This window comes from Protopterus annectens, chromosome 9.part0 (genome assembly GCF_019279795.1).
Source record: "Protopterus annectens isolate FY-2018-M chromosome 9.part0, PAN1.0, whole genome shotgun sequence".
NCBI classification, from domain to species: domain Eukaryota; kingdom Metazoa; phylum Chordata; order Ceratodontiformes; family Protopteridae; genus Protopterus; species Protopterus annectens.
Window position 1 is genome coordinate 1293628457 of NC_056743.1, and position 24624 is coordinate 1293653080.

General features: G+C 37.6%; 1 protein-coding gene across 1 annotated transcript in view; it reads left to right on the top strand.

Annotated features, from left to right (window-relative positions):
• The window catches only part of NPC1L1 (NPC1 like intracellular cholesterol transporter 1), a 243697-nt gene that overhangs the window by 24135 nt on the left and 194938 nt on the right, over positions 1–24624 (top strand). The window contains exon 4 of the mRNA XM_044082234.1: positions 6845–8367. Within this exon, the coding sequence (XP_043938169.1) occupies positions 6845–8367 (1523 nt within the window). The remainder of the gene's footprint in view (positions 1–6844; positions 8368–24624) is intronic.

Consider the following 24624-nt stretch of genomic DNA (forward strand, 5'->3'; position numbering starts at 1 on the left):
TATGTACATATACCATTAAAAGAAATGCTTTGTAGTACTGATTGTTCCTACATCACATTTTGTCTCTCTCCTTGAATGCAGGACTAGAAACTGCCTTTAATCAAGACTGTGCTGTGCAAAATATATAGTTTGATTAATGGTAACTGAGCAAACTACATGTATTGCCAAATATAATCTACAGAAAGATGATGAAGGCAGCACCATGTAAGATAGTAGGGAATGTAATATAATTCTATAATTTAGTACTAATTCAACAACAATTTCAGAGTGGAACACACAATGAAATTCATAATGAGAATATTCACTTTTTATGAAGGGTTACACTTTGTCAGCGACATAGTAAATAAATATTTATGAAATAGTTTTTATTTATTTATTGATTGATTGATATTTGATTACCAGGAAAGTCTGACAGGGTAGGATCCCATTTTGAACAGAGTCTTAAGGGAGAAAAGAGACAAAGTATAACAAAACATTTTAAGAACAATAGTTTTGCTGTCTTTAAAAATAATACAAAAAACAAATACATTTCAAGTAATGATACCTAATTAGACATACTATAAAAACACCAGTTAAGAACAGATACACAAGTTATATGACACTGATTTAATAGTTACAGAAATTGTTGTTAGTTTATAGAGAAATTAAAGGTAAGTTAGTATAATACAAACATGAATTGCAATACAAAGTGAGAGAAAAGCAGGCTTATGGCATATTTAGAGAAAAAGCCAAGGGAGAGAAATTGATAGACGTAAGAAAGTGAGTGAAGAAGGGAGCGCAAGGAGAGGTAAGGTATGAATAAGTATTTGTTCACATTTAGGGATTTAGTTTATCCTGGTGTCAGTGTTTCATTATTTCATTTGCTGACCAGATGAATGGACTAGCAGTAGGCTTATTATTCAATGAAAATAAATCAAAAACAGAAAGTAACAAATAAACAGATGAAAAGGTACAGCAAACTAGCTAATTATATAATAAGAAGAGGCAGATCTGATGGCTAACACTACACTGCAATTGATAGTACATGTACAAATCTAGTTAGTACTTTTTATACATTTTAAATGGGTACGGTCACTGGGCACAAGTGCCCCTTTTCAAGGGTGACCCAGGAGTACTGTCTGTCTAAGTAACTTGCTCAGAGTCACACTGTATATGCATGAAACTGTTTAGTACTTTTGTTAAGTATTATCTAAATATATTATAAATCAGATAAGCAAGCTTCAGCAAGACTGCAACAAAAATACATAAAACACAGAAGGAAGAGAAACCAGAAAACTTACTGTATCACTGGCATAAAACACAGGAAGAAGATAAACTGGAAAACTAACTGTATCACTGTACACAGTCAGTAAGCAGAGTTAGCTTTAGGTGCTTTTGATATACATAAAGTAGCAAAAGACTTGTTTCTAAAATATGTTCATATTAGCATTCATTTATTTGGCTGTTCATCCTTTATCTTTAAGCTTCACGCTCTGCTTCAAAGCATCTAGATCAAAAACATAACTTAGTGTTGCAGTTCTACATCAGTACCATTGTTTCTCTGTGTGCTTACTTTGATTCACCCCTTTGTCTGGATATCCCTCAGCAAGGCCCCTTAATAACTGTGTGCATAATTTTGCTGCACTTGTCAGCTTCCTCTCCTGAAGTAAAGCAGTCAGTGATCTTTCCATTAATGAATACAAACAGGTGTTATAAGAGATGAAAACATTGACAATCAACTTGATTAGGCAGTGTCCACAAAATGTTATTCTATAAACATGTAGACTCCCTGCTATATATTTTTTCATCCTAAACTGTAATTTAAATATGTCAAAAGTTTAGATCAGTTTACTATTTAAAATGTTGACTATTTAAAGGAGCTGGACTCAGTCATTTCATGCAATGTCACTTAACCTAACAACATGTACATAAAATATAAATAAACATGCTTCAACTTTACTAGTGAACATTTTAGGAAGATTGTGCTTTTACCATGGGTTTAAATAATTTACATTATTTGCATTATAAAATGTTTTGCAATTACATTTTACTGCCAAATATATTGCTTGGTGAGTAGCTGTTCTCTAGTTGATTTATAAATTATTTTTTCAACAAAACTGGTAAATGTGGTTAGACTTTCATTATAATCTATTCAAGATTACATGTTTAATATATATGTATTGCATTTTTGTGATGTTTAGATATCTTGAAAATGTTTTATGTAAAGTGTATTAGCATGTACTGCATTTAAGAAAAAGTCAAACTGAAAATATAAATTGCAGCAATTCTGTCTAGATTAGCACAAGTTGCAGTATACAATGTGCAAAATTATTAGAGGGTAGTGGGGTTGGGTACTGAAGCCTGCAATTTTCATAAACATTTGTCAAACTATTTTTGTCCATTTTTATAAGATTCTCTGGAATTTTCTGGTGGCCCTACCCTTCACCTACTAAGCTATCTGAGAATAATGACTTGCTGTTTAATTTTGCTCCCTCAGTCCATCATTTCTACCACCTCTAGTGAAACTACTGCTGGCATCCTACCTCTGTACTTAACAGTCGCCAGTCTCCAAACCTTTCTAGGACTGTCAACTCACAAAGTTCATTCATTGTCTTTCATTTTAAATCCTAGATAGTTCTCATATATATGTCAGGAATTCATTAGTGATTTAATTTATACTAAATTCTTCTTACAACGAATTGTGTTTATTCTTTCATCAGCTCCACTGTACCCATTTGCAAGTCCAAAGAATTGTCCTAGTGGTCCCAGTGTCTCATTGGAACAAATCTCCTACTAACTGTATACTTAAACAGTAAATTCAGCTTCATGCTGAAAATGGCTTCCCATCCAACAAGCAAGGCACAGCCTTATTAGTAAGATTAATTTCAACTTTCCGTAGTATGCCATTAGCATTCCAGATCTCAGCCCCCCAGTATACAATGAGATAATGCCATTCTCCATCTCTACAATCATTTGTAAAAAAGCTGCAGGGCCTAGAAAGCCCTGTTTCTTGCATTGACTGGAGACAAGTGTGTTCTCCATCCTCAACCAAACACAAAGAGATGTTGCTTCTTGCCCTGCAGAAGGCAGTCTCTTCACCAGACTGGAGAACTTTCCTTATCACCACAACCCCACTCACACAGGTTATCACAGATGTTCCATTTATTATCTTCATCCGTGTTTCTTTGACATGTCACACAGTCTCCAGTGGTAAATGTGTTTTGCAATTGGTTTAAATTACTAAATTTCTGACTGCACTTTGAATAGGCATTCAAACACATCTAGGAGGATTTCTCCTACAAGACAGCTTAAATTCTCTAGCTCTGTTATTGTTCCAGCCAATCAACCTTAGATCACAATTTAAACTGTTTTGGATGCTAATGATCACGTGTTAATATATAGAAATTCAGAGCCTGTGTCATCTTTGTTGAATTAATTATATTTACATATGTATAGTTATCCATATTTCACCTCAAACCAATAACATAACTACCACCCCATGCCTATCAAGCCATACTGGATATAATGCTTAATTAATATTAACTGCAACAGCCAGGACCATAACAGTATCTGAGCTATGACATTCTATATTTTATTAATATTTGCCACAGCAACTGTTTTAATATAATGCAGACATTGTTTAAGTTCATCTTTCTACTAGGTCAATGGTATTTCTCCGTTTCTTCCATCTCTGGTTATGAGGTCACCCCCCCCCCCCACATTCAACTTCCCATTCCTTTTGTGTACATTTTAAAAATGCAGTAGATTCATTTACTAAAACTGCAGCATTAGATGTTAGTAAGAATCTAGACAGAGAAAGTAGTAGAGCTAAATTAGAGTGATACAATGAGCAGCTGCTGTGAGCTGTCACAGAGGGCAGAAGTAAAGGAAACTTATCAGGTTCCAAACAGAAGAAGAAGAAGATGTACCAGGGTGGCAGTACAATATAATGTCTTGGCATGTCCTGAAGAAATGCAGAAGAAGCTGTTAAACAAGGAAGGCTAGGAATAATAAAATCTGATGAAGGTGTTTGTGTCCTAAGTCATCTAAGAACATGGATGTTGCAGGAATTCTTGTTGAAAAAATTAATTTATTCATATAAAGGACATCACAGTTTGGTATTTAGCATGGCTCATAGATTCATAGGTGTGTATTAGGCTAATGGCCCTGGATCCTTTACAAGCCTAGCCCAAAACAATTGTCCAGGCACAGTGCCACCCAATGTTAGTTCACAGTGCCCCTATCCAACAGGGCAACTGAAATGATCCCTAGAATTAACTTTCTGTTACTCATCCACTCGTCAAGATTTCTCTTGAAGACTGCCAGCGAGGTGCTCTGCCTGACATGAATGGGAAGCTTAATCCAGAGTATGGGCAGTCTTTGGGAGATGAACCTGTCCCTCTAGCATGTTCTGTTAATTGTGGTAATGAGGTTGAGATCTCTGGAGCGTGTGGCGCCAAGAGATTAGGATTTCTTTAGGTGTAGCATTTCAAGTAGGGCTGGGTCAGACATGGCTTTGTAAGTCAAGCAGGGATCACCTCTAAGCAGACAATAAGAGACTGAGAACAGCTGAAGTTTCTTGAGTCTGTCCATGTAGGACATGTGTTTAAGGCCCAGGATCCTTTTTGTGAGGTACTTTTGTGGCCTCACTCCAGCTGTTGTATGTGTCTTGTCAGGTACATGCCAAATGGGATGTTATATTTGATGATTGGTATAATGAGGGATGAGTAGACAGGGATGATGACCTCTTTCTTCCTGGATGTGAAACTTTTGGTTATAAGATGTGCCACGTAGAAGGACTCAGGGTCATGAAGAATCTTTGTGACTATGCATGTTGCAGTATATATTGCGTTTACAAAAACAGACAGATGGCTTGAAAAGATCCTTTGATATTGAATATATGAGGTCTAAGCAGGGTTTCATTGACTAGTAGGCAGGTCTCATATGTAATTTTATCCATGAAGTAAGGCCATATGTTTTTTTCTACATAAGGCAAAGATATAAAAAACTCCACAGGTATCCCACATTGATATTTATGTAATATAAAAGGTTGAAGTGTAAAAATCAAAGGTTAGACCCCCTCCATTATATGCAAGCAGATGGGTTCATACTCATAGCGGGAGCGCTTGATTTCAGCTCATTCAATTTTGCTTAGCAAATAGCTTCTGAGCCTGTATGGTATGGCTGGTCATAACAAAACCCTGTGATAGGGTGATGTAGACAGCAGCTATCAGGAGAGCAGACCTGAGAGCACTGTGGATGATAAGACCTGTGCTGGTATTATGAGCTTAACAAAGATCAAAGTCTTATAACTCAGCTCTTTGTTATAATAAGCTAGAGTGACACAGCTCCAAATAATAAAGAGGGGAGGTAAGACAAAGGAAAGCTACTCCCTGTCCCCAATAATTTCATTATGTCTCTTCCATATATTCTTACACTTCTACTACATTTCTACATTGGTTCTGACTTCAGAACCTGCTCAAACCTGTTCAGGAAAGGTTTGCCTTACACCCACAAATCCCTCTGTGAAAGGTGCTTTAACCATCCCTAAACCGGTTTCTTCTGGTCTTACACATATCTGCTAAAAATACTACCCTCATTGGCTATCTTGATTCCTTTTTTGTATTTCAAAATTTCTGACATGCTTTCTACCTCCTCATAGTTGCACATATTATATTTCTTTACTCTAGCTTCATACGAAGAACTGTCACTATCTTTCTCATGATTTTATGAAGTTGGACTCTCTAAAACTAAACCAAGTGCATCAAATGGGGTGTCAAACTGTACCAGAATAATGACTTTCTTGTTTGATTCTTATATTTCTCTGCAGGTATCCCAGAATCCACAGCCCACCTTAGTTCTTATCACAGTATCTGCTTACTTTTAGATCATATAATGTGAATGACTCTTCCTTTCTCTTCTTTTTTTTTAAAGTAAGTTACTGAATGAAAAGTGTGTGAATACTGCTAGACATCAATATTTTAAAATAAAATAAGAAAAATGCTATCATGTATAACTCAAAACATTGTTAAGCACTATAATTATCTCAGGTAATTATTAATATTGCATAAAATATATATTAATTCAAAATATTTTCACTTCAAATGATGAGGGATACAGTAACTGGGACCTGATGTTTCTGGTTAGTAAGTTGATCACCAAATGAAGGACACAGGAATGGCAATAAACCCAGAATTAAAGGTGAGCAAGTAGGAAAAATGTTGTGATGATAGGGGACCTACATATTTGCTACTAACCTGGGAGGAAGATTGTACAACCTGTGGTAGGGTTTGAATTCAGGATGATTAGCAGCCTAGAAAGAAAAGCAAATGTCCCTAAGCTGGTCTTCCCCATGTGAAAGTCTTGAAGGTAAATGAGTCGAAAGTAAACAGTGACCATGTAATTCTGCAGTTTATGCTTTCTTTTGAAGGGACTGGAAAGGACAGCTAGAAAGGAACTGCTAAAATCATTTTCAGCCCTTCTGGAAAATTATTTTCGAAGGAATGATGAGTATGCTATGATCTGAAATTAATGGAAGAGCTGTGAGATGAACTAAGGGGAGGACTGAGCCAGGGGGCGAGTACCTACGTAAAAAGAAGAAGGAACTCTGATAATGTGAGATAGACAACCTGCTTGATGCAAGATTACAATATCCTTTACTCATATGAACTTTTCTCCACTCATATATAATAATGAATTATTTAATGTTAGACCACATCTCACATGTAATTCTTCCGCGTACTCAGTCTAATGCTGTTATTATATGAGCATTTATAGATCTCATAAAAGGACATTTTAATAGAATTTTCTGCTACTGATTTAATTTGAGTGATCCCAAGTAACAAAAATATTTTTCTTTGCACAGGTAACTGGTGAATGGATCCATAGGGAAGGCTATTGTTCTATGTATGAAGAATGTGGCAAAAATCCGACAGTGGACAGTAGTTTACTACCAGCCATTGTGCCCTGTGTGAGGAATGAGCCTGCGCCAACCATAAGTGGTCTCCACCTGACACAGTTAAAAAACCTGTGCCCTATGTTTGACATAGAAAATGGTACTGCCCGTGCCTGCTGTTCTCTGCAACAACTGAACACTTTGCAGATTAGCCTGTCTCTCTCCAAGCCAATCTTGAGTCGTTGTCCATCCTGTCTTGATAACTTTGTAAATATCTACTGCCAGAACATCTGTAGCCCTGATCAGAGTTTGCATATCAATATCACAAAGACTTTCAGTGCAAATGTAAGTGGAGACATCAAGGATGCTGTTCTAGAGTTTGAGGCCTTCTATGGAAAGAAATTTGCAGAGGAATCATTTGACTCCTGTAAGAATGTACGCCTCCCAGCCACTGGAGGATATGCTATAGAAGCAATGTGTGGTAAATATGGCTCCAGCTTCTGCACTGCGCAAAGGTGGTTGGACTTTCAGGGAGATGTTAGTAATGGCTTAGCACCCTTAAAAATTGATTACAGACTAATAGACAGCAATACTAGCTTTTCTAATGGGATAAATCCATACAATAGACCTGCCTGGAAATGTAATGAACCATCCAGCTCAGATGGAGAAGCATGTTCCTGTCAGGACTGCGTTCAGTCCTGCCCAGTAATTTCACCACCACCTTCTCCTCAGCCCCCCTTCCAAATTGGAAATGTAGATGGAGTCCTTGTGATTTGCATCTTGATCTTCTGCCTCTTTTTCACTGTGGCTTTATCTGTGAGAATCTATTGGTGCTTTTCCAAGCACCAGCCTAAAAAGAAGAAGCTACAACAAGAGCTGACAGAAAAGGATGTGACTTGGTCTGACCGAGCTAGCCTTGCCACCCAACAATTCCTGGGAAGAATATTTCAGAAATGGGGTGTCATGGTATCTTCATACCCTATAACTGTCATTCTTATCACATCTGTGATAGTGATAGTGCTTTCAGTTGGAATGGTATTCATTAGTCTGACCACAGATCCTGTGGAACTCTGGTCAGCTCCCAACAGTCGTGCTCGAATAGAGAAAGATTTCCATGATGCTAACTTCAATCCATTTTTCCGGACCAACCAGCTTATCCTGACAGTAAAGAATAGGTCTGGCTACACGTATGACTCACCTTTCTTTGGCTCACAGAACTTTAGTGGCCTGATCACCAAGGACATCTTGCTGGAACTTTTGGATCTACAGACTAAAATATATAACATAGTGGTATGGTCAGAGAAGTACCAGATGAATGTTACTCTCAAGGATGTCTGCTATGCTCCCTTAAACCCCAGAAATCCCAACACAACTGATTGCTGTGTTAACAGCTTAATGCAGTACTTCCAGAACAACAAAACTCTCTTTGACATGACGGCACCCCAAGGGGACTCTGTTGTGGACTGGAGGGATCACTTCATTTATTGTGTCAAGTAAGTAAGGAACTAAACTCACTTGTTAGTTGTGATGTTTATGGAATGAGACATTTGTAAAAAATCTTGCAAATGCTTAGCTTTTTACTAAAGGAAAAGAGAGACCTAATTTAACTATATGTTGGTATCTGAAAGTGTAAATGCAGTGTGTCAAATAAAGTCATTGAAGTATTCTTTCTTCAGAAAAACAATGAGAGAGAGAGAGACCAACAGACAGAGAGGGGTTGAGAAAATACACAGTTATGACAAACTATAGCAATAACAATCGCAAATGTTCTTTTTATTGCAGTGTTACTGTTGAGAATATGTATTCTGGGAATGATGGGGTAGAAGATAAGAAGAAATTAATTTTTTACAGCAATGGTACTGTAATGATTGTGTTAAGGTCCACAAAAAATTAGCACTTTCAAAACTACACAATTTTCTGTCATTTGTGTATCTTTGCATGCATTGTTTAAGGCACAAGCAGGCTAGTTTACAAAATCTGACTTGAATCATTTGATGTCCTAGAATAAGAAGGTGAAGCAGAGAGATAGAGAATCATAAACAGGGAATTTGGGAGTTGGCTTAAAAGTTAATTTTCCAAGCACAGGGTTTGATTATTACCATTGGTAACTGCCTTATTATTGGCTGGGCATGTAATAGTCTGCAAACTGATTGCCTAGTATTTACCAATGAATCTATACATCTTTGGCTTTCCTGACAGAATGCCATGAAAGTAATGAATCATAGCCCAAGAATATCTATAAAGTTCAGATTGCTGTATCTCTACTAACTGCACATGCGCACATGTCCATGTGTAGATGTGTGCCTTACAGTGGGGTGGCAGTCCATCTGAGATTAGTTTCATTGTCTTGTGCCCATAAATGCTGCAATAGCTGCCAGCTCCCTTGCAAACTTTGACCAGATTAAGTGGGTAGTCAGATATTGACTGAATGACTGAAATCACTACCACTCACGTTGCTCAGAATGTATGTAAGCATGCTGCCCTCAGCACCAACAGCACACTTACGATTGCTTCTTTCTGTAGTTTGTATAGCACTACCTATATTTAATATGTCTGCAAGTTTTTATTTAGTAGCACAGTTATGCTCACAACTACTAGAACTATATGGGTTCTTTGTATCACTATGCATGAGTTTCTGCTTGTATTGTTTATGTGTGTGATTCATCATTTGGAAAATGAGCTTCATCACAAGAGATCTCATCCACTTTGCAGTCAGCCAGGTTTTGGGATGTCTGCCATGTATGTATGCATATGTTTATACCTATATATATGTAGATGTACTTAGCACAAACACATATGTGTCCATAAAGATATGTACATACATATGTATGCACACACGTACTTAAAAATGCACCACCTACATGCATGCTATTATCAAACCAAAATATTTTGTTAGCATTTTAAAATTTCATTCTTTTTTTCTCTCAGTGGTTTTAATTGAAATTTTTAACAAATCATTAATATATAACAGAAATATTTTAAAACAAAACATATCTAAAAGAACAATAATAAACAACAAAAATAACTATTTACAATATCTACTATAAAACATAGCTTTTAAACAGAAAAAGGAATGTGACAAGAGTAGTTGGTAGTTAATTATTAAAGTCTGTTTATGCAGCAGTTCTTTGAATTTCAACCATATATTATATGAAGAGGTGATTCTAGATGCTCTTGTCTTGATTGTAATAAGTTCAAGATGACAGACTTCAGTTGCCAAGTGTACACATTCCTTCATAGTAGGGGTTGTCTGAGTCTTCCAGTTCTTGGTGATGATTTCTCTTGCTAATGTTATAGGTTCATAGGTTCATAGGTAGATACTAGGCTATCTGCCCTAGGGCATTTATAAGCCTAGCCAGAGTGTATTTGGCTTCCGCCTCCCTATTAGATTAGCCTACTGTGCCTCTGTAAAGTAGGTCACAGAAGGTACCCTTTTAAGATTAGTTTACTGTGTCTCTGTCTAGCAGGGACACAGAAGAGATCCCAGGGGTGAATTTGTGATTTCCCATCCACACGTCCAGATTTCGCTTGAAGAGGGTCAGCGAGGGGCTATGTCTAACATGAATTGGGATTCTATTCCAGAGTGAGGGGAGCCTCTGGGAAATGAATCTGTCCCTCCAGCATGTCCTATTTATTTTTGTGCTGAGGTTTAGGTCCCTGGAGTGTGTAGCTCTAAGGGACTTTGATTTTTTTTGAGGTGGAGCATGTCCATTAATTCTGGGTTTGACATGGCTTTGTATGTCAGGCATAGATCGCCTTTGAGTAGGCGGTAAGCAACTGAGTAGAGTTGGAGTTTCTTTAGTCGAGCTGCATAGGACAGCTGTTTGTAGCCCATGATCCTCTTGGTGAGGTACTTTTGGGGTCTCTCCAGTTGCTGCAGGTGTCGGGTAAGGTACATCCCAAAAGGGGCATTGTATTCAATTATGGGCCTGATGAGTGACAAGTAGAGGGGCACAATGACCTCTCTTGATCTAGATGTGAACCCTTTCGTGATAAGGTGGGCTATATAGAAGGTCTTTCTAACCACTTTGGCAACGTGATTATGAAAGGAGAGATTACTATCTACGTTGGTCCCCAAATCTCTAATTAATTCTTCCGTACTTAAAGGATTACCACCTATGTGGTAATTTGTGGGCACCTTGTTTTTCCCAAAGGGGATGACTATGCACTTCTTAGCATTTAGCTTGAGGCCGTGGCTCTGGCACCAAGCATCTGTCTCTGTGAGACCCTTTTGAAGGATACTTGTGTCAGGTGGAGATTCGATTATGGCCCCCAGTTTGCAGTCATCTGCGAACTTTGTCAGCCATAATCCCCCCGTGTTAGCCTGAACCTCAGAGAAGTATATACCAAACAAGAGAGGTCCCAGAACTGAGCCCTGTGGGATGCCACTTGTAACTGGTTTGGATTTGGACATGGCACCTGTGATTCTGACCATGTGGGTTCTATCTCTGAGCCAGTTTGCAACCCATCTTGTGATATAGGGGTTGATATTTAAGCTGGTAAGCTTATTTATGATGCCCGAGTGGGGTATTGTGTCGAAGGCTTTTGTGAGGTCCAGGTAGGCTGTGTGGACTACCTTACCCTCATCTATGGCTTTGGTAACTGTTTCAAAGAAATCAACTAGGTTTAAGAGGCAAGATCTGCCCTTAACAAAGCTGAATTGGGTAGGGTCCAGTGTCTGGAGGCTCCCAATGTCTTTGTTTATGAGTTCCATGATAATATGCTCCATAGCTTTACAGACCAGACTAGTCAGGCTTATGGGGTGATAGTTTCCGGGGTCCGTTGTGGCACCACCTTTGTGGAGTGGGACCACTGTAGCTGTATGCCATTCTTTGGGTACATATCCTGTAGTAAGGCTAAGTTTGAACAGTGACTTAATGTGAGGGTTCAGTTCTTCATGGAGCTCATATAAGACACAGCCTGGGACACCATCCAGTCCCAAAGATGCTGTGTTTTTTGCTTTGGAGAAGGCAGCTTTCACCTGTGCATCTGTGATGTCAGGGAGGTTACATTCAGTTGGGATAGGCATTTGCTCCTTTGGGGGGGGGGAGAAGTTTGCGCTCAGTCTGTCTGCCAGGATGTTGGCTATGTCTGTAGGTTCGGTATATTTTGCACTGTTATGCAACAATTCAGAGCATATCTGGGAGTTTCCGCCCATGTTCCTGACATAACTAAAGAAGGCCTTGTGATTATCTTTAGTGTCTAGGGCTATTTTTCTTTTGAAGTTGGCCTTTGATGATTTTATGAGGGATCGAAGTTCCTTGCTCATACTGATCAGAAATGCCTTCCCATTTTGGGAATTTGCTCTGTCATGTAGTAGCTTCCTCCTTCTGTTGTATAGCTTATTTATGGCCGGGGTCCACCAGACCGGTCTCCTGTTTTTGGAGGAGTGAGTCTTGGTTTTATTTGGGATAGCACGATCCATGCATTCCTGCAGGTGCTCATAGAATGCATTTGTAAAGGATTCTGCGGATTGGGCTGTATTATCCTCTGGCCCAGGGGCTTTGAAGGATTCCATCTCAGTCTTGAGAAGTGCAAAGTTGGCTTTTGAGAAATTCTTTACAGTGATTTCCTTGGCTGGGGGTGGGGACAGGATATGGATGTCCAGGAAAATGTGTTTATGGTCTGATCTTACCAATGAGGGGTTTATCTCTGGTGTGGAACATAGACTCCCCATGTTGGTGATGATACTCCATAAAACAGCGTATTTTATTTTCATGACACAAGTGGGAATAGGTTTATTAAATAAAATAAGAGATTTGGTTAGCATAAATTTACCATTAAAACAGACTGTAAGAGAGAATTTATATCATCCATATATGTTTTAAGTTTTATACAGTCGTAAAACATATGCTGCCAGTCAGCTTTAACATTTAGTTTACATTTCCAGCATTCTCTAGATTCATAGGTAGGTACTAGGCTATTGACCCTAGGGCCTATATAAGCCTAGCCAAAAAGGTACCCTGGCTTTCGCCACCCAGGAAAATTATTTTCCTGTGCCACTGTCAAGCAAAGCCACAGAAGTGATCCCCGGGGTGAATTTCCTATTTCCCATCCAATCATCAAGATTTTTCTTAAGAATGCTAATGAGGAGCTTTGTTTGATATAGATAGGTAGTTTGTTCCAGAGTATGGGAAGTCTCTGGGACAGGAATCTATCCCTCCAGCATATTCTGTTTATTGTGGTGACAAGGTTTAGGTCCCTAAAGCGTGTATCTCGGAGGGACTGGGATTTCTTTAAGTGGAGCATGTCCAACAGCTCTGGGTTTGGCATAGCTTTGTATGTTAGGCAGAGATCGCCTCTGAGTAGGCGATATGTGACGGAGTAAAGCTGGAAATGTTTGAGTCGGTCTGCATAGGGTATCTGTTTGAGGCTGGTAATCTTCTTTGTGAGGTATTTCTGCGGCCTTTCCTGTTGTTGTAAATGTCTTGTGAGGTACATACCAAAAGGGGTGTTGTACTCTATAATGGGTCTAATGAGTGATGAGTAGAGGGGAACAATGACCTCCTTTTTCCTGGATGAGAAACCTTTTGTGATGAGGTGTGCCACTTAGAAGGATTTCCTGACTACTGTGGCGATGTGATTATCAAAGGAGAGACTACTGTCCACCTGTGTCCCAAGGTCTCTTATCATACTTGCAGTGTTAAGTTTACTACCGCCAATGTGGTAGTTCGTAGGTACAGAGTTTTTACCAAAGGGGATGACAATGCACTTTTTGGCACTGAGTTTGAGGCCATGGCTTTGACACAAGGCATCTGTCTCAGTGAGGCCCTTTTGTAGGATGTCCACATCCTTAGGAGTTTCAATTATGGCTCCTAGTTTGCAGTCATCTGCGAACTTCATTAGCCAAAGATCTTCTGTGTTAGCCTGTACTTCAGAGAAGTAGATACCAAACAGGAGAGGACCCAGGACTGAACCTTGTGGTACTCCACTTGTCACTGGTCTGAAGTCGGATTTGGAGTCTTCTACTTTCACAGTGTGGATTCTGTCAGTGATCCAGTTGGCAACCCATCTTGTGACATAGGGATTTATACCTAGTTTAGTGGGTTTATCTATAATACCAGAGTGGGGGATAGTGTTGAAAGCTTTGGCGAGATCTAGATAGGCTGTGTGAACCACCTTACCCTCATCTACGGCTTTGGTGGCTGCTTCAAAGAAGTCTATCAGGTTTAGGAGACATGATCTGCCTTTTACAAACCCAAACTGGGTGGGGTCCAGAGTTTGGAGATTACCAATATCTTTGTTTATAAGTTCCATGATGATATGTTCCATGGCCTTGCAGACCAGGCTCATCAGGCTAATGGGGTGGTAGATCCCTGAGTCCATGGTGGATCCCACTTTGTGGAGTGGAATTACTATTACTGTGCACCATTCAGTGGGCACAAAGCCTAAGATGAGGCTATGATTGAACGTGGTACTTAGGTGAGGTGCCAGTTCGTTCTATAGTCCATGTAGAATGCAGCCTGGGATGTTGTCAGGTCCCATGGATGCTGCGTACTTGGCTTTGGAGAGTGTCGTTTTTACCTGTGCAGCTGTGATTACAGGAACTTTGCATTCTTCCAGTATAGAGATGGGCCCTTTAGGGGGTGAGAGTGGGGTAAAGTTAGCACTGAATCTATCTGCCAGGATGTTGGCAATAGCAGTTGGTTCTGTATATTTAGTGCCATTGTGCTGTAACTCAGAGCAGATCTGAGTGTTGTCATTGAGATTCTTGACATAGCTATAGAATGCTTTGTGGTTGTCTTTAGAATCAGTGGAGATTTTGTTTTTGTAACTAGCTTTGGAGGATTTTATGAGGGATCTCAGGTTTTTACTGATGCTGGCCATGGAGTTCCTCCAATCATGGGATTTTACTCTTTTTTGCAACAGTTTCTTTCTTCTATTGTAGAGTTTGTTTATGGCAGGGGACCACCAAATTGGCTTCATTTTGTTGGAGGATAGCATCTTGGTTCTGTTAGGGATAGCACGATCCATGCACTCGTGTAAGTGCTTATAAAGTGTAATTGTGTAGGATTCAGCAGTCATACCTCTATTGCCCATCTGCATGGGTATCGTGAAGTTTGCCACTTCTGTCTTAAGAAGCATGAAGTTGGCTTTGTAGAAATTTTTTATGGTAGTTTCCCTAATGGGGAGGGTGGGGTCGGGATGTGGATGTCTAGGGTGATTAGCTTGTGGTTGGATCTGACCAACGAGGAATTGACCTTTGGTGTGGAACACTGGTCAACCATGTTGGTAATGACCAGGTTTAGGATATTGCTGCCCCTGGTGGGGGTGTGGATAAGTTGATCCAAGGCGTTGGAATTTATGAATTCCAGAAAACGTTGAGCAAAATAGTTGGTACATGAGTAGTTTTCCCAGTTAATGGTTTGATAGTTGAAATCATCCATTATTAGGGTGTTGGGTTGTACCCTAATATTTTCCAGTGTATCAAGAAATGAGGAGTGGCAATCCTGGGGCATGGTGGGGGGATCTGTAGCAAACTACTATTTGGATTGCGGTCTTACCCAGAGTTAGTTTCACTTGGATAATCTCGGATGCATTATGCTGAGCAACTAGCCTGGAGGTGTGGATATCCTTAATGAATATGGACACACCTCCGCCTTTAGTGTTTCAGTCCAGGTTAGGTGGCTGAAAGGTGTGATATGCATTATAGCCTGGTAATGCAGGGGTGCACTCTGGAGCCTTGAACCAGGTCTCTTACAGTGCACAGATGTCAATGTTCTCCATTTTAAGGAGTGCCTCAAGCGAGTGCATTTTGAGGTTTAGACTTCTAGCATTAAGTAGCATTACCCTCAGATTTTGCTTGCTTGTACCTGTTATGGTGGTGAATTTGTCATTTGAACCATGCCTAAAAAAGGCACTATAGTGTGTTGGGTACATTGTTTTGCCTTATGGGCTGTGGTTGATTGGCACACTGAGTCTGTGGACTATGTGTCATTTGGGCTGTGTTGGAGCGTGGAAGTTGCTTGTGTTTCTGCTTTGGAGGTTTCTGTTGATTGAGCAAATTATTACTGAGAGCCTCCACAAACGTTTTTGTGTTTCTATGTGTGGAGTTTGGTGGTGTGGGTTTTGAGGGACTATGTGATGAGTGTGATGTGGTGCAAGTGTTTACCTTCTCCTCTTGACTGTCTAGTCCAGTCTTGGCTGAAGAGAGCTTTGCTTCCAGTTTGGCTGTATAAGTGCATCTCTCACAGGTTGTAGTGTTGGATGGTAGGAGGAGGGATTGTCTGTGTACATGAGGCAATTGCTGCATTGCCCCAAGATGCCCAGATTCATCAGGTAGACAGGAGAAAACACTGGGAGCTGGCCCTTAGACATTCCTGGATAAGTGCTTATTTATTAAGTACTAAAAACTGTTTTCCTCTAGATAAGTGAGGAAAGTTGAGTGCTGTAGTAATTAGTAGCTTATTCAGTGCTTACAATGAGTTCTGAACAAGTGCTGAGCTCAAAGAAACAGATTTGAGTGCTAAAACTAAAAAACTGACTAGTTCTAAGGGACAATTTTAAGAGCAGATTGTATGGCACTGGGAATAGTTTAACCCTAACTAAGCCGCGATGTATAAAGAGTATTTTTTTTTAACAGTAGCAAATGAGCAAATTGATTTAAACAAATTAACCAATTGACCAATAAGAGCTAAAAACTGAGCCCTGTTCCAGCAGTCTTTAATCAGACAAGTTCTAACTGCACACTCCTGCCACTAGGGTGCAGTGGAACCTTCTCCAAAAAGATGGCCTGGATTAGTGCTCAAGTTATACAAACAAAGCTAGACTCAGCAGGTCTGAATCTAGTCTATGCTACAGCAAACAAGGTGTACCAATTTCAGAAAGAAACAGTTCAAATAAGCAGGCACAATACACCTCTAACCAGAAACTCCCAGCTCAGAAGGGCAAAATCTACCCTCTCCTCCCACAAGAGTGCAGACCACACCTTCTTAATGTAAAACAACTGGTCTGAGGCCCAAGAGTGTAAACCAAAGGCTTAGAATAACAGTTACAATTTAATCAGGCTACTAACAAGCAGTAATAAATGTACCAGAATAAATGCAATTAAGTACTTTTAAGAACAGGCAGCAAAAGCAAAATAAAGTAATAAAGTAGGAAGAAACACAAATACAATAAAGGCAGATGAATAAAGTGCAATTTTTTTATATAACAATAGAAAATGAGCAAACTGATTTAAACAAATTAACTACTTAACTAGCAAAAAGCTCAAAACTGAGCACTGTTCCAGCAGTCTTTAATCAGACAAGTTCTAACTGCACACTCCTGCCACTAGGGTGCAGAGGAACCTTCTCCAAAAAAGATGGCCCGGATCAGTGCTCAAGTTATACAAACAAAGCTAGATTCAGCAGGCCTGAATCTAGTCTATGCTAAAGCAAACAAGGTGCACCAATTTCAGAAAGAAATGGTTCAAATAAGTAGGCACAATAAGCCTTTAACCAGAAATTCCCAGCTCAGAAGGGCAGAATCTAGCCTCTCCTCCCACAAGAGTGCTGACCACAAACCTTCTTAATGTAAAATAACTGGCCCGAAGCCCAAGTGCTGAAACCAGAACTAATACACTTTTAGAATAATAGACACTGAGCCTTCAATCAGCAATTCCCAACTTAGAAGGATGTAAGCTACCTGTCCTGCCACAACAGTGCAGACCACAGACCTTGTTAATGTAGAATAACTGGTCTGAAGCCCAGGTGCTTAAACCAAAAGGCTTAGAGTTACAGTTACAGTTTAATCAGGCTACTGCCAAGCAGTAATAAATGCAGCAGAATAAGGACAATTGAGTACTTTCAAGAAGAGGCAAAAGCAAAATAATGTAATAAAGTAGGAAGAAATACAAATACAGTAAAAGCAGATGAATAAAGTTCAATTTTGTTTCTCTGTATTAGGTAGAATGAGCTAATGACACTAGACTGAGAGGAGTGTCACAGATCAAATATACAGCAGGACCGGGCAATTGCAAAGCCACCAAGTATAAGAAGAGGATACCAATAGGGAAGGAGGGTGGGAACACAAGTTGTTAGACCACTATTTAACACAGCAGAAATAAGGGTGGGAGAAAACCCAGCAATTTCAGCATAGATCAGAAGCCAGCAAATATATATCTAAATCAATCAAGCAAAAAAAAATTAGGATAATACAGAACTTTGAAAAGAAGTGCCAGAAAAATATACTTATCACTTTATATTTTGAATTGTTTCAGTAGCACTTTCAGTCAGAACACAAGGAACTTCAAGCAATGAATGCAGAGGTTAACAATAGGGAATATTAATTATACTAGCAAGCCTTGATATAATCAGAAAAACTAAAAAATGTTGTTAGACCACTATTTAACACAGCGGGAATAAGGGTGGGAGAAAAAAACAGTAATTTCAGCATAGATCAGAAGCCAGCAAATATATATCTAAATCAATCAAGCAAAAACAATTAGGATAATACAGAACTTTGAAGCAATGAATGCAGAGGTTAACAATAGGGAATATTAATTATACTAGCAAGCCTTGAGATAATCAGATAAAACTCAAAAAGTTGTTAGACCACTATTTAACATAGCAGGAATAAGGGTGGGAGAAAAACCAGCAATTTCAGCATAGATCAGAAGCCAGCAAATATATATCTAAATCAATCAAGCAAAAAATTTAGGATAATACAGAACTTTGAAAAGAAGTGCCAGAAAAATATGTCTATGTCTTTATTATACATCAATTCAACTTGATGTGGTATGATAAAGGTTCTGTGTAAAAACTTCCAAGAGAATATCTTCCATCTTAGTGATGAAGTAGTTTGTTTTGAAGGTTGGAGTATTAGTTTTTCTTTTATCATCTCCAGTTGGGGAGTTATTATTAACAAATCTAAAATAATCTCAATAGCTTTCTCTGTGACATACTGCTGAGTTCTTAAGTACCTTATATATTTTAGATAGAAGTTCCTTTCCAGTTATATTTTGGTTCATCAGAATGTTGAGTAAATCAATGAATGTGGGGAAATAATTTCTAACTTTTGGTTTCATTAGATTAATCTTATGTTCAACTAATTGTCTATAGTTTTGAATTTCTAACCACACATCTTTGCTTAGCTCAAACTTATTAATGATATGGTCAACATTTTGTAACTTCCCATTATCTAGAAATTGATACCAGTATAACAGGTGTTTGTATTTAAATGTAGTTGTTGTTAAATTAAATGTATTAATACTATTTTGAATATAGGCAACTGGAAATGCAAAGAAAATATATACTTTATATTCTGGGTTCCTGAAAATAATTTTTTTAAAGAGTTATTATCATATTAATATAATAAGAGTTAACTGTTTTTTTTTCTATAAAATAGTTTTTACTAACCAATGAAATGTATTAGTATCTATTTTAGTATGGTATAAATTTATTAAAATTAATAGATTTACACCAAATAACTCTCTGAATATCTTTCCATTTGGCATTATAATTTTTATTTGACCAAGAAATTATTGTCTTAACAATTGAGGATAACAAATATAATTATAAATCTTGAAGACCAATACCACCAATGTCCAATCTCTAATGTGATGTTTTAAAGCCAAGAAACAAAAAAATTATACTCTTCTATATTTTTTGGGAGTGAGAGAGATAGAGATTGTATTATATATAGAATTTCAGGAAGGATTATAATTTTAATTAAGGAGAGTCTCTTATCCATAGTGAAAAACATTCCATTCATTAAGAGTTTGTTTTATGGAATTTATTATTATAGTTAAGGGTTGTCACATTTTTAATATTATCAGACAAGATTATCTCTAAGTGATTTTATCATCTTTCACAATGTATTTATGTAATTTATTATCTATTTTATTAATATTATAATTAACATGTAGTATTTTATTCTTATTCTCATTAAAACTGAGTCCTAATTTCTTCTGGAATATTTCTATTGCTTGAAGTACTGCAATAAGAGAAGAATTGCAATCAGTAAACATTAATATGATGTCATCTGCAAATAATTGTGTTTTGGGGATTAAATTATTATTTATTAGTATGCCTTTGATGTTTTTATTTGATCTTATATAATTTGCAGAAGGTTCTATAACTAGAGCAAAAAGCAATGGGGACAAGGGAAAACCCTCTTTAGTACATTTAGTAGTCATAATTGATTCGGAAGTATATGAGCCTATCTTAATGTATACAAAGGAGTTTTCATAGATAAGTTTGATTAATTGTAAGAAACTATTTGAAAAATTACATTCCTCCAGTACAAATAAAAGTACTCCCAATTAGCTGAATCAAATGCACTATTGATATCCAGTCTAACCAAATTTAGTTATTTTTTGAATTATTAGTATAATCAATTATTGATAGTATTCTGTTGATATTATCATAGGTGTTTCTGTTCATCATAAACCCAGTCTGATAACTGTTTATTGACAATGGAAGAATTTTTTTATTCTAGAGCATAGATTGCCATGAATATTTTATAAACTACATTTAATAATGAAATTGGTCTATATGAAGAACATTGTGTTGAGTCCTTGTCTGGTTTTAAAATTGGGGATATTAGGGTGTATTTCCAGGATGGTGGTACCTTCATAACTACTTTAACTATTAAAAATACCTCTAGTAAAATACCCAAAGCATTTTAGTCATCATTTTGTATAGCTCATGCATTATACCATCATTTCCAGGTGCCTTATTGGGTTTTAATTTATTAATTTGAATTTTGAGTTAAGACAGTCGCAATTATTTTATTTGATCTTCTGACAGTCTGTTTTCAGTATATTTTTTCTAAATGTTTTAATTAGATCTTGTGCATCCATTGTTGGTTTGTGTTGATTAATCTTATTAAAATGAGACCTGAAAACATCCAGAATATCTTCTGTTTCAATAACCATCTTTATACTACTAGAGGAGTATAATTTTTTGATATGGTTAGATTTTTAACAATCATTTTTGTTCTAGTATCCAATTTATGCATGGATTTAGGATTTATGGAATAATTTATTTAAACCTTTTCTAAATTGATCATAGTTTTATGTTGTAAAATTTCTAAATATTTACTGTTTAAGCTGTTTATTTCTTCTGTTAATTTATTATTTCATTTTTGACTAATTTTAACATCAATTTTATCCTGTAAATCTATCAATTCTTTGTCCCATTATTTATTTTTGTGCATAGCAACTTGTAATTTTGCCAAAAAGGTATGCGAGTCCCTTACAAAAATTTCTAAGGTGTTACCTGTATGATTAATTTCAATAAAAGTTTGAATTTCTTTATTAAAGAACTCCTTAAAGTCTTTCAAATTGGTTATATATGCAGAAATCCTTTTAATTGGGATGTTATTGCTAGAATTCAACATAACTTCAAATGTTATCATGTTATGATCCAACAGTGGGCAAGAGATTACTTTATCATTATCTATTCTACTAGTGATCTCATTTTAAACATACACTCTCTCTATTTGGGATTGTGTCCCATGCCTGTGTGAGAAATGTGTAAAGAAGAGAGAGTCTGATACTGAAAACCTATGTATATCCCTCATATTATATAGGCCAGTGAACTCCATCAAAGCCTTGACTTAGGCAGGTTTCTTCCTTTTACAGCTAGCATTGGTATCCTTGTCAGATAAAATACAATTAAATTCACCTGCAAAAATAATGCTTCCCTTTGATATTTGTATTATTTCCCCCAACTGTTAACTGTTTGTATTCCCAATCCATGTATCCAACTGACATTAATAAAAGTGTATAGTTTCCTTTGAATCTTTAAAGTCACTAAACAAAACATGCTTTTTTCATCAGTAAATGTTTTCAGGATTTTAGGTAGAGGCAAATAATTTTTTCCATAAAATAGCCAACCCCTCTTCTCTTTTGTTTATAATTAGATCTAGTCAATACAGAATAGTGTTTAGTATTAAGTCTGTCCAAATCATCTTTTATTAAATGTGTTTCCTGTAAAAAGATAACTTGGGAATTAAATTTTTTAAAAGTATAAAAACTATCCTTTTTACATCCATAAACTTCCCTTCTGACTAACCAAAGTGGCCATATGGATCTAGGTGATAAAATGTTTAGAGTTTAGTATGTTCAGTGCTGCTAGAGCTTTCTTCATCTTTGCCTTTCTAAGAACAACATTCTCATTAGGTCTCTACTACTCTGATCCACAGATAATGCATGATTTACGTATGCTCAGCATGATTTACCCAAATAACAGATTATGCCAGTGTGTGGAAATTCAGCATTACTTATGGATGAGAGTGGTGTGGTTCTGTTATACACTGGGGTTTAACATAAGGTCCTTAGAAGAGGTGGTGGTATGTTGTACTATGAGAATGAATGTAAAATGCCTCTAACAACCAGGTAAAATAGTTGCTTTCTATTTACACAATGTAACACACCCTACAATACAAAACAAATGTACATAATTTTACCTAGGATACATTTCTTGCACTACCACATCACAGGTTCCAGTGGTGAGCACATCTGTAACAATTGGAAACATCTGCACACACCTTTATCACACATCCCCATACTACTACTTCACAGGTTCCAAGTGTAAGCACATTTGCAACACATGTAACCATCTGTACATACACCTTTAGCACAAATTCCCGTACTACTGCTTCACAGGTTCCAATGGTGAGCACATCTGTAATACATGTAAACATCCACACACACACCTTTAGCAAACATCCCCATACTACTGCTTTACAGATTCCAGTTGTGAGCACATCTGTAACACATGTAAACTTCTGCACACACACACACACACACACACACACACACACACACACACACACACACACACACACACACCTTTAGCATACCACTGCTTCACAGGTTCCTGTGGTGAGCACATGTGTAATACATATAAACTTCTGCACACACACCTTTAGCATGCATCCCCATACCACTACTTCACAAGTTACTTTGGTGAGCACATCTGCACACACACCTTTAGCACACATTCCCCTATCTACTGCTTCTAAGTTTCCAGTGGTAAGCACATCTGTAATACATGTAAATGTCTGCACATACACAGTTTTAGCACACATTCCCCTATATACTGCTTCACAGGTTCCAGTGATGAGCACATCACTAATACATGTAAACATCTGTGTACACACCTTTAGCACAGATATACTATATTAATTTCTATTTGATTTCTAATTTAGCTCAGAAAAATAGAACATCTGCTGTAGTAGTATAACTTAATATGGTGTATTTGATTATACAGTCACCAAATATTTAGCTGTGAATGGTATTGTTTTCTCCAAAACAGCATTATTGAAGTCTGTTTTTTTTTATATTAAAGCATTTAGTAGAGTCAATTTCTCAAAAATGTAACATACATTATAATGTATTTTAATTAATATTTCATACTACTAGCAGTGATAGTTTTTATTAATCCTTTCAGAAGGACTTTTTTTATTGACAATGTACTCATCTTTTCATATGTGGTGCTGCGGTAGCGTTGTCGCCTCACAGTAAGATGCTGTCTGGTTCGACTCTCAGCTATAGCGTCTTCTGCGTGAAGACATGCATGAATGGGCATACCTTCGTTGAAGGTTGTGCATCAGGGCTGGTAACTCGGCACGTAAAAATCAACTACCAAACATTAGTGGACCGGAGTTCCGCTGTGGCGACCCCTAACCGAGAAAAGCCGAAAGACAACAACTCTTTGAGGAGGTCAACTCGGTTTCTGAGAAGAATGTCTGTATGGCTCCATTGTGCTTGGAACAGTGACTGATTATGCTGTTGGGGGTGTCAGAGGGTGTCTTCTGTTAGGGATGTTGTAACACTAGCATCTTAGCTACTTCATGGTGTGGAATGGCTTTGCTGGTCCATCCCTGTCTTGTTACTGTTCTGTCTTTATTCCTCTTTTGGTCAAAAACAATTAGTTATTTCACAAGGAAAAACCCTTAGAAGTCCATCCTTCTCCATTTAAATGTCTTATCAGGTATCCCTTTTGAGATACGACTTTCATTATCCATTATTTCACCAAATGTTAGTCAACAGTTAGTCATTATTTCTTTCTTTGGAAACATCTGCTCCTGAGATACTTCCACAAAGTTTATTTATCTAGCTAGTGGTTCTAAACCTTCTGCTGGCTGAATACTTATTCTCTGGACTACATAACCTCTCCTCATACAGTGCCCATGATCAAACGTATCTTTCATTATGTCCAGTCCTTGAAACAATCTACCTAACTTGCCATTAGTCAGTTCTATAACGTCTGGTGAACAACCTCTCACCTGTGTCAGTGCTCCTCAAAGGCATCTCATTGATATATCAGACCGTGTTATTGTACATTTGTCCTTACAAATATACTTTTAATAAGTCTAATCTGAAGTGCAGGTTCCTGTTCAGGATTAACAGTGCAAAACAAGTATTTGTGGTTACATGTGTGGTAATGGTAATGAGAAAGGCAAAAAAATATCTAGTTTGTGCTGCAGTGGGTTTAACATTAGGGTTCATAGCTTTGTTGGACTGCTCTAAAAGTAATCTCTGAAGCCCATTCAGAACTGAATGGTACAGCTTAGATATTATATGTTTAACGTGGTTTTCTTTCATAAATGCATCAAATTCCTCTGACATGAGCAGTGGACTATTATTACTGAAAATGCGTAAATTATTTTTATACTGATATTGTAATTTGTGACACAGTTGACTTTCCATGTTTATTATCTCAGGCCACTCTGAGTGCACATCCACTCTATAGAGGAACATTACGTCCACAAAATGGCCCATCGAGTCAGTATGAACACAGTGCCATGGTACAGATGGC